The 11,043-nt window shown below is 45.2% G+C and overlaps 1 protein-coding gene across 1 annotated transcript; it reads left to right on the plus strand.

Moving 5' to 3' along the window:
- The first annotated feature begins 893 nt into the window (after window positions 1-893).
- Window positions 894-10,786, plus strand: abcb9 (ATP-binding cassette, sub-family B (MDR/TAP), member 9). Its single transcript, XM_012849490.3, has 11 exons — window positions 894-2,104; window positions 3,941-4,055; window positions 5,454-5,584; window positions 5,683-5,888; window positions 6,028-6,225; window positions 6,310-6,438; window positions 6,522-6,710; window positions 7,107-7,280; window positions 8,929-9,088; window positions 9,321-9,457; window positions 10,376-10,786. Exons 1-11 carry the CDS (start codon window positions 1,453-1,455, stop codon window positions 10,694-10,696), a joined length of 2,412 nt encoding a protein of 803 aa, XP_012704944.3. The 5' UTR covers window positions 894-1,452; the 3' UTR covers window positions 10,697-10,786.
- The last annotated feature ends 257 nt before the right edge of the window (window positions 10,787-11,043 follow it).

Below are 11,043 nucleotides of genomic sequence, written 5' to 3' on the forward strand. Positions count from 1 at the left end.
AGCCCTCCTCTACACTGTCGTCTGCTGGACCCCAGGCAGCACAGAGCAGGACAGAAAGAGGCTGAATAAGTTGGTGAGGAAGGCCACTTCTGTCCTGGGATGCTCTCTGGACTCAGTGGAGGAAGTAGCTGAGAGGAGGGTGCTGTCCAAGCTCACATCCATCATGGACAACACCTTCCACCCCCTGCACCAGACTGTAGAGGAGCTGAGCAGCTCCTTTAGTGACAGACTTATACATCCTGTTTGTAAAAAGGAGCGCTATCACAGGTCATTAATTCCTGCTGCTATCAGACTTTACAATGCTGCACTATAACTGCAATAACTAATGTGCAATAACTACTGTGTAATTCAACTTAATACCCTGTACAATAATCCTGTTAAATAAGTGACTTCAGCTGTTATAGTTATCACACTACCTCACTGTTGTTCTTACCTGGTACCACGTTAATGTACAGCGTCAATCCATTTGTATATAAGTCACATGAATGTACATAAGTCATCCTAAATCTCTGCTTTATTTCCTTTTTTTATACACTGTATATATGTGGACACACTCTATATACCTTATGTACCTTTTCCTCCTTTTGGCACCTTCTTTGTTTATTAAGCCAATGTGTGACAAGTGAATTTCTCCACTGTGAGATCAATAAAGCCTATCTTATCTTTTGTCTAATTTTAGTTATGTATTTATTTATTTTTTGTATTTTACAATTTTATTTCGTTTAGCAGCTTCTATGTACATATTGTGTTTGGACGTATTGTGTGAATGTGAAGGAGCAGCACTCCAACGCTGCTGTTAATTCATCCCTGCATTGCTTCAGAACAACTGAGGGCAAAGGGCTTCACTGTGCCGGCTCCTGCTGTGAGCGCTCTGGGACATAGACGATCTTTGATGCCGGTGCCAACTTGACAGGTCGGACATTCGTTGTTTGCTAAAGCCGAACCTGCTTCGGCGAGGCGCGGGCGTCGCTTCCCTTTGCCAGTTTTCAACCCAAGCGGAGACAAGGAGCTGTCAGAGAGCTGCGGTGACATGCAGCCTGTCAGGCTGCTGGACAGCGAGCTGGAAACCCCCACCATGCTAGGAGCTGTAGCTCAGCGCGTGCTAGCAGCTAACCCTGGACGGCCAGAGTGGGACTTCTCCGCGTGACGTCATCGCCGCCGCTCCTCAACATCACCAGCGACTTTAGTTCTCGGTAGTGTTTTACAAGACGCTGTGGAGCACCAGAAATAAAGTGCGCTCAAACATAAAAGTTGACACAAATAATGTAGAAGGAAAATTATTTGTGCAAAACTTTTTTTTTTTTAAAGTCATTGTGGAAATGTTTTAAAATTAGCGAAAATTGTAAACGAAAGTCCCCTGACAGCTCCGGTTTTATGCGGTCTAGCTTTAAATATTCCGTTTTGTTTGTGAAAAGCGGGTATTATTCCCTCCGGTGAACTGTAATAACTCAGATGATCAGCATGGGAGTCTCTGTGATCTGCACTCTGCTCTACATCGTCCTGGACTGCGTCTTCTCCACCGTCCTCTACGTCAGAGGGACGCAGCTCTCCCTCTTCACACGGGATGTCCTGGACTTTCACATCCAGAGCTCTGTCCTGGACCTCTGGGGGACGGCGCTGCTCCGGGCGGCCCTCCTGCTGGGGGCCTCCATAGGGGTCGCATGGAACAGGGAGGACGGTCCACCCAGAGTGGCCCAGCTCAGCACCGTGGTCCTCCTCTTCTGCATGGTGGCCATCACCTATGCCTTGGCCAAGCTGCTGATGCTGACCGAGCTGGAGGCCCTCAGCCGGCAGCCGTGGCTCCTGGGCCTGATCGCTTGGACTTGCGCCTCCTCCCTGGGCGTCGTGATGCTCTGGAGGCAGCTTGGGAGGGTTTCCAGCTCTGCGAGCGGGCCGGCCGCCGGGAGCAGCCGTGGTGGAGGAGGCAGGGTGTCTGGGGACGGGGAAAAGCTGCTGGGGACAGCTGATGAAGAGGAGGAGGAGGAGGGAGAGGGGAAGGAGAAGGTCAGCTCCAGGGCGACACTGGGCCGCTTGCTCAGCTACTGCAGGAAGGATGTAGGACTACTTTCTTTGGCTGTCCTCTTCCTGGTCGTCTCTGCAGTGTGTGAGTATCCTTCAGACGATGTCAGAGCGTTACATGCCGCAAAGGACCGGATGTCATCTTTTTATTCTGTTTGAAATCAGTAATAGACTCTTAAAGTGTCTTAAAAGGCTCTCTATTTCTGTTTTTTTTTTTTTTTCAGTTTTTAAAGGCCCAATTAGGATTTTTCTTCTCAGTTTACCCGTTAACTGATAGCATAAGTTAAAAGAGAAAGCTTCCCGTTGCTGACCCCACTGATTAACATTGTTTTTTTTTATTTTAATTATTACCTAAAGGGAAATAATTGAAAATATCTTGTGGGAAATATCTTGTGGAAAGAGTCCACAAGATATTTATTTAAGATCTCACGGTGTTCCAAAGGCGTTCGTGTTGCCATGCACTTTAACAAGGCTCCCAGGGCCGTGGACGTGGACGAGGCCCGCAGCATCACAGATCGTCCTCCGTGGATGGAGATGTTCCTCCTGAGTTTTAAGCCCAAGCAGCTCTATGCGTTTGTTTCGGGACAAACTCCCAGTGGAGCTCGACGAACTCCAGATGTCTAAGTTTGCGGTGGTGGGATTTAAAAGGCGCTGTTACCTGGCATGGCTCCCAGATAACCAGCCGGCTCGTAGCTAACACCTGACGGTCTGAATGGAGACCTGGTGGCCTGAAGGGGCTGCAGTTCCCGAATAGTGAGCTTCTTTTTATTTCTCCACCTCCCCTACCATCCTGCTCACTCTGCTGTGGTGTCAGGAGAAACATCAGTCCTCGTCCAGCCTGGCTGAAAGCTAAGAGCCCGTGTGTCACATCGCATCTTTACCCCGGGGAAAAAGAAAATCATGGACTAGCGTGTGGTTCCTAAAAACAGTGGAGGACAATTTAAAAACCACCTTCTGTTACGGTTATTTTAAAAATGATGCCACCAGGGATTTAGATTAAAAAAGAATGCATCAATTTGTTTCCCTTTCTGAAAATATGTACTCAAATGCAGCGTCCCGGCGTGAGCTTAGAAGAAACTTGGATTTATGTGGAAGCTTTTTTACAAATCTTTACCAGACCTTCCAGTGAGCTTCACCTTCAGGCTCTGATTCCCATAGGATAAACCTGCTGGAACATGACCTCCTTGGACGTTTTCTTCTAGCTTAGCTCTGAAAGTAGATGATCAGAAACATTCCTATAGTCATGCAGAAACGGGATCCATCGTACGACTTGATTCCTAATAACTTCTGGTAAGTACTGGTCAAAAAAATGCCCATCTTAGCTCATTATGAGCTTTTTTTTGGTTGTTTCTGTGAGAAAGAGCCTGAACGTTGTGCTTAGAAAGGTGTCTGTTCGCTGCTGGTGCGCGCTGCAGAGAGCTCGTCCAATCCAAAGCCGTGAATCTGGGAAGCAAATGCCTGAAAGTTCTCAGGGACTTCCAGGCTTTGCTCCAGCTGAGGATTGTGTTGTTTTTACCAAATACTGATCGTCCTTCTGAAAGCCTCACTGCAAAAAGGGAACTGAAATTAAGTAAAAGATTCGTGAAATGAGTGCAACTGCGCTTAATTTGAGCAGGTAAATAAGGTTTTCTGCCAATGGAATGAGTATTTTGACCCCTAAATGAGTTAGTTAAATATTTTGCACTTCAAATAAGATGATGGGAGAGGAGATTTCCACTGGCAAATCCCTTAAACTGGCCTGCTCAAATCAAGGATAAATACACTAACTTCATGAATAGTTTACTTATTTTTTGTTCCCTTTTCACTAATCCCAACTGACCACACTTCTTATTTTACTTTTACCTGATTGCAGTTGCTTCCCTGAACGATGTAAGTATGTGTTGAACTGATATTTTTTCACACAGCATTTTCTTCCCTCCAGGTGAAGCTTTCATTCCATTCTACTACGGGCTGGCTATAGACAGCCTGGTGGTTCACCACAGCTTGGAGGACTTTGCTAAACCTGTGGTCGCGGTGGCTTCGCTGGCTTTGATCAGGTGAGTGTCTGAATGTCTGCGTCTTTAATGAGCTGCTGCTGATCACAGGCGTCATCGAGCCCATCAGCGGCATGGGAAGCGCGTCCCGTGGTCAGCATGACTAAATAACGCCAGGCACAAACACTTTAAAGCAGCTGTCTAGCACGGTGGCGGGACGTTTCAAAAATCCGGAATGGTCGACCAGCATCAAACGGGAAGCTGCAGCTTCACCCTGACGGGTCGGGACAGGACGTTGATTCCCAACGCAGCAGCAGAACTGAAACGGATCAGTTCTGTGGCGAACGCCTGGTCTCTAGAAGTCAATGGGAATGTGGTGGGAAACGTGTAGGAGTCAGAGTTAATGTTTTACATCTGGTTAGGACCAGAACTTTCCCACTATGCGTTTTTTTTTCTGTACTGGGGCTAGAAAAAAAGCATATTGATAAAATAGAAATCATATTGATCGATATCGATAATTATTAATCCTTCCATCCATTCATCCATCCATGTTCTATCACGTCTATCCCTTGTGGGGTCGCGGGGGTTGATGGTGTCTATCTCCAGCTGTCATTGGGCGAAAGGCGGGGTACACCCTGGACAGGTGGCCATTCTATCGCAGATGGACAATTATCAACAAATTCAAAACATATATTTTAAGTGCAGCCTTGGCCATTTTATGCGGTTGCATAGCAACATATTTTTAGATACAGAACACACAAACACTGAAATCAAACTCAACTCTGTATTCAAACAACTTTTTACCAAATCTGCAAGTTTTTAAAAAAGAAAAAAAAAGAACGCGTGCTCTCTGAACTCTTTAAAGGGGGCGGAGCTTGGTGACGGCCTGGGTCTGCGTTTTATATATATATATATATATATATATATATATATATATATATATATATATATATATATATATTATATTATACATATATATATATATATATATATAATATATATATATATATATATTATTATATATACATATATATATATATATTATATTATATAAATATATAATATATAATACTATATATATATATATATATATTATATTATATATATATATATATATATATATATATATATATATATATATATATATATATATATATATATATATATATATATATATATACATTAGAGGCTAGAATGCAAAAGGAAGGAAAACTGTTTTTCTATTGAAATTTTTATTGACACTTTTTTTTCTATCGATATACGTCTAGTGATCGATATATATTGTTATTGAATTACCGTCCAGCCCTATTCTGTACCTAAAATCCAGGAACTGAATCAGGGGGCACTTCTATTTTTCCATGATTGCACCTTATGGGAAGCTGAAGTCCTTTCATGCGTCCATCTAAACAGTCTGCAGCATCTTTAATTCCCACCCTCTCCCCGTCTTGTCTGTCTCCTCAGTTCGCTGGCCATGGGAGTGCGAGGAGGGGTCTTCACCCTGACATTTGCCAGATTAAACCTCCGGCTCAGGAGCAGCCTCTTCAGAACCCTGATGAGGCAGGAAATTGCCTTTTTCGATGAAAACCACACCGGTAATGTGGAAGCGCGTCGCAGCTCTCTGTCAATCCTGATTTCTCCCTCTGTGTATGTTTTTTTTTTTTTATTATTACCTTTCCCTGCTGGCCCACAGGGGACATCCTTTCACGCCTGTCAGCAGACACCACCCAGGTGAGCGACCTCATCTCCCAGAATGTCAACGTCTTTTTGAGGAGCGCCATCAAGGGCACCGGCTTCGTGGTCTTCATGTTCAGGATGTCCTGGAAGCTCACGCTGGTCACCTTGATGGGTTTCCCGTTCATCGGCCTGGTCTCTAAGCTTTACGGTGAATACTACAAGGTAGAGTGGTCCGGGCCTCCGCGGGGCGCGCTTTGATTCCCCAACACGCTAAGAAGTCTGACGTAACCACGGCTCAGCGTGAAACGTGCGTTATTGTGCCGCGATGGGGCCCGCAATGACCGGCATCAGTTCGTTACAGAAACTGACCAAGGAGGTGCAAACGGTCCTCGCCGAGGCCAACAAGGTCGCCGAGGAGACCGTCTCCGCCATGAGGACGGTGCGGAGCTTCGCCAACGAGAGCGGGGAGGCCGAGTCCTACTGCGCCAAGCTGTTGGTCATGTTCCAGCTCAACAAAAAACAAGCCCTGGCCTACGCCTGCTACATGTGGTCCAGTTGTGTACGTTCCTGCTGCTGCCGCATGCACTGTTGTCGCTTTTAAAGTGTGCAAGCGCCACTGAGCGTTACCCTTTTTCTTCTCCAGATATCCGAGCTCGCCCTGGAAGTCGCCGTCCTCTACTACGGAGGCCACCTCGTCCTCACCAATCAGTTGAGCAGCGGTGGCCTGATTTCCTTTTTCATTTACATGCTGGAGCTGGGAGAGTGTTTTGAGGTATTTGCTGAGCTGTTCCCACCCTTTGGATTCGCCACGGAGCAGCAGACTGCAGTGAATCCCTGTCCCGCACTGCCTTTCAGAGCATCGCGTCGGTGTACACGGGCCTCATGCAGGGGGTCGGAGCTGCCGAGAAGCTGTTCGAGTATCTGGACAGGAAGCCCAAGCACCCTGCTGAGGGCACGGAGGCCCCAGACGCGTGCGCCGGTCTGGTGGAATTCAAAGACGTCACCTTTGCTTATCCGACGCGGCCGGAGATCGACGTGCTCAAGGTTTGCTCTGTGAATCCTCTCTGAGTAATTGAAAGTATTCACACCTTGAGACGTCAGGTCGCATGCTACACTTGTTTGATTTATAGACTTTGGAAACCACGGGTCATTTTTCCCTCCACTTTACAACTATTATTGACTTTTTGTTCTATTACAATAGCCTGAAAAATAGATTGAAGTTTGTTTTAGTGAGCGTATAAAACGCAAAGACGTTCAAAGAAAGTTTACAAGGCAGTTCTGGTCAATTGGCTGTATTGTGTAGGCCAGTAAGTCCACACATGTAGCTAAACTTTGTCCATTGAGATCTTATGCTTCTGTGATAGTACAATTCAGTCGGATAGCTTTCTGATTTTGTTGAAAACACAATTTCTTTGTACTGGAATGCGTTCCTTTGTGCAGGGGGTGTCCTTCTCCCTGCGGCCCGGAGAGGTGACTGCCTTGGTGGGGCCTTCAGGCAGTGGAAAGAGCTCCTGTGTGAGTCTGCTCGAAAATTTCTACCTTCCTCGGCTAGGCCAGGTGCTGCTGGACGGAAAGCCGGTCAACGAGTTTCAGCATGAGTATCTCCACTCCAAGGTGAGCCGGCGTGTACAGCCATGGTGAAAATGAAGGATTTGCACCGGTGGGCTAAAATGCAGAAACACCATACAGGCGCAGTGCAGCATTGAAGAAGTTGCTGGCAGTACATTAAGAAGTCTGGGGACATATTACGCAAAATCCCATTTTCTTGCCCCTTCATACATTTTGTTGTGTAATGGGAGTCTCTAAGTGCTGAAAATTTTAATGTGACCTGTCCAGGAGCTGCAAAGTTATCTTTATATTCTGTTTGGGTCATATTTTTCAGCTTTCTCTGTTCTCTATAAAAAAAATTTGAACAATGACCTCACAGTATTTGCTGCAGTGCTGCTAAACAAGGTCATGGACTTAGGTCTTACCAAGTCCTGGAATCCACCATTTTTATTTCTCACTGCGATTTTGTAGTTCAAGCTTAAGGATGCTAAAAGTACAAGTGGATATGGGAAAATGTTCAGTAATTGGATCATTACACCATCCACCAGCATACTACAAAAATGACCGGACAGGGTGGAGTGACCTTGAGGGGGGTGGGGTGCCCCTTTAGATTTAAAGAGACAGTACCACATCGAGTTGCTCTCAGATGAACCTCAGAACAGAGGTAGAAAAGGAGCTGTGGGGCAGCGGAAATGATGATTTCAGACCAAAGCATTGCCGTTCCAGTTTATATAGAGCACAAATGAATGATTGAAATGTGGAAAGCAAGGCATGTATAAGAATGATAAGTCCCCTTTAAAAGAACATAGAGCTCAGCTTTGGATTTTAAAGTTTCAAACCAGTAAATCTTTCAAACAACGGCCATTGGACAGACAGTACGATGTTTGCCCTTACGGTAAAACTTCACATTTAGTAACTGTCCAACATGGTGGTGCAGGGGTGGTGATGTGGGCATCTTGCCGTCATTGAGCCACGAGCTCCTTTCAGAGTCCAATGTGAGGCCACCTGTTCACCTACTGAAGCCTGGCCCAATCTGGGTCATTCAACACGACTCTGCTCCCAACACGATCCATCAGGAAAGAATAATGAGACCTGGGCTGGACTCTCTGTGGGTCCTCAGACATGGTTTTTCAATGACGTTGGCCTTGCCAAGAAAATCGCTTTATATGCCAAGCTTTATTTTTGGTCTACTGTTGTCTTATTCCATGTTCAAGAACTAGCGAGGAGCATAGGATTCATGTTTTTATGTGCTGAGTTTTTTTACTTTTCAACAAATGGTGACATTTTTCGCTATAAAAGCTAGTTTCCAGGTTTAGAATACCACTCAGGCAGGGGTTGATACAGGTTTTTATTCTCCGTGAATTATTTAATGTCTATAAAGAATGGTAAGAAAGATACAGTGCTGCCAGATTTGTTGGCAGCCTGGTAGAAATGTGTAAAAAGCATTAAGTTAAATGCATCTTGGAAGTACCAAACCTTTAATTTGGGCTAATTTTGGGAAAACATGAATATTAAGAAATTATTGTGTTGAGAAAATAATCTACCAGTCCGATTTAAGTAAATCTAACGTATGTTTTTTTATTTTTTTTTATTTCAACACTTAAGGTTGATCAGATCAGAGGGGAACAGAATAATATGACATTTTAGGTTTCACATGCAAACGCTTGATCATATAATATGTTTAAATTATATCTCCAATATTTTGTGTCTGCAGGTTGCTCTGGTGGGCCAGGAACCTGTGCTGTTTGCCCGAAGCATTAAGGAGAACATCACCTACGGACTGAGTGATGTTCCCATGGAAGCTGTGGTGCAGGCTGCCACCAAGGCTAACGCTCATGACTTTATCACCGGCCTCACCAAAGGCTATGAGACAAGTAATTCATAAAGCCGTTTAAATGTCTTCTAAATGTGTTTCGCCACTCACTGAAATTGCAGATGTGAAACGTAAGTGTAGATCGGTGAAGTAACAAGAACCCAGTAGAAATCTGCAGCAGCATGAGCAGAACATGGATGACAGATTTCAGTATCGCGTAGTACATCAGTATGCAGTGCCTACAGACAAAGTGTTGGAGCTAATTTAGTTTCCCCCTTTGTTTTTTTTTAAAGGTGTTGGGGAGAAGGGCATGCAGTTGTCTGGGGGACAAAAACAGAGGGTGGCTATAGCGAGAGCTCTCATCCGGCATCCCCGTGTCCTCATCCTGGACGAGGCTACAAGCGCTCTGGATGCACAAAGTGAACATAATGTAGGTGAAGCGTCATTAAACACAATACCTGTATACAGTGCTTGCAAATGTATGTGGACTTTGACTAGGCCATTCCAACACATCTAAATGATTCCCCTTAAACTACTCGTGTTACTTTAGCATTGTCCTGCTGAAAGGCGAGCCTCCATCTCAGTCTCAAACACAGGCAGACTGACACAAGTTCTGCTGAAGAATATCCCTGTATTTAATACCACCCCTCCCTCAGCTCAGACCAGCTTCCCTAGTCCCTGCTGCTGAAAATCATTCCCCACAGCATGATGCTGCCACCACCATGTTTTTGTTATTGGGGTGGTGGGATATGATGGGTTTGAAGCGTTCCCTTGGTGGCCAAAAAGTTCAGTTGCAGTCACATCTGACCAGGACACCTTCCTCCATACATCTGGAGAGTCGCCAACGTGCCTTTTGGCAAACGCAAAACAGGCCTGCCTTTTTTTTTTTTAAGACTAAGCAATGTTTTTTTGTTTTTGCTGGCCACTCTTCCATGAAGCCCAGCTCTATGGAGTGTATGGCTCATTGTGGTCCTATGAAGAGATCCTCCAGTGTCTGCTGTGGAGCTCTGCAGCTCCTTCAGGGTTACCTATGGTCTCTGATTAATGGTGCTTTTTATTTGTTGGTGATAGATTTGATGATGCTCTGACATAACATCAAAGATTCAGATTCCATTATTTAGGTTTTAACTTTTTTTTAATTCTTTATATATTTATTTCCCATTTAATTAACCGACTTGGACTATTTTGTGCAGATCCATCACATAAAATAATATTAAGAAACATTTAAATGACAGGTTGGAATGTAACAAAGTAGGTTAAAAGCCAGGAGGGTGAATTATTTAGCAAGATACTGTAAATACTGTATTTATGAAAGTGTGTGTGTGTGTGTGAACAATTGGGACTGCAGGTTCAGCAGGCTTTGAACAACATCATGCAGGAGCACACGGTGCTGGTGATCGCCCACCGGCTCAGCACGGTGGAAAAGGCAGACAACATCATCGTGATCGACAGGGGCTGCGTGGCCGAACAGGGGTCCCACGCTCAGCTGATGGCCAGCGGCGGACTCTACTGCAAGCTGGTGCAGAGGCAGGTCCTGGGCATCGAGACTGGGGCAGAGGTGCTCAATCCGCCGGAGGCCGTGCCGTGGAAGTCTGACGGAGGACGGCGGCGGAGAAGAGAAGGCAGCGGCAGCAGCGGGAGCGAGTCAGAGTTCAGTATGCGTTACTGAGGGCCAGCTGCGTGGTGCAAGACGTATTCACACGACAGGCGAATGATAATCAGGGTTTTCTATGCTGCTGGGACATGGAAAGGGAGAAAATCAAAAGGGAAAGCGCTCCACTGAAAACCATGGGGGGGGGGGGGCAATTTAAATAGAAATTCTGTACAAAACTTCATGTCTACTTACAAGTTCAGTTACAGGGGCTCTCAAACGTGTACCCACGCCTGTTGAAAGGGGAGGTTTTTGAGACATGAAAAAAAAATCAAAGGACAATAAACCATTCAGAGCGTTTTCCACATAGGAAGTGACACATCCCGTACAATTAATCTAAAAAAACAATCTGTTAGGGCGCTAGG

Source organism: Fundulus heteroclitus, chromosome 12, assembly GCF_011125445.2.
Source record: "Fundulus heteroclitus isolate FHET01 chromosome 12, MU-UCD_Fhet_4.1, whole genome shotgun sequence".
Classification (NCBI taxonomy): domain Eukaryota; kingdom Metazoa; phylum Chordata; class Actinopteri; order Cyprinodontiformes; family Fundulidae; genus Fundulus; species Fundulus heteroclitus.

Excerpts from the sequence above, each read along its gene's own strand:
- abcb9 (XM_012849490.3), top strand. The coding sequence starts at position 1,453 with ATGATCAGCATGGGAGTCTCTGTGATCTGCACTCTGCTCTACATCGTC. Across the intron at positions 2,105-3,940 it reads CCTGGTCGTCTCTGCAGTGT|GTGAAGCTTTCATTCCATTC; the intron begins GTGAGTATCCTT and ends TCTTCCCTCCAG. Across the intron at positions 4,056-5,453 it reads GCTTCGCTGGCTTTGATCAG|TTCGCTGGCCATGGGAGTGC; the intron begins GTGAGTGTCTGA and ends CTGTCTCCTCAG.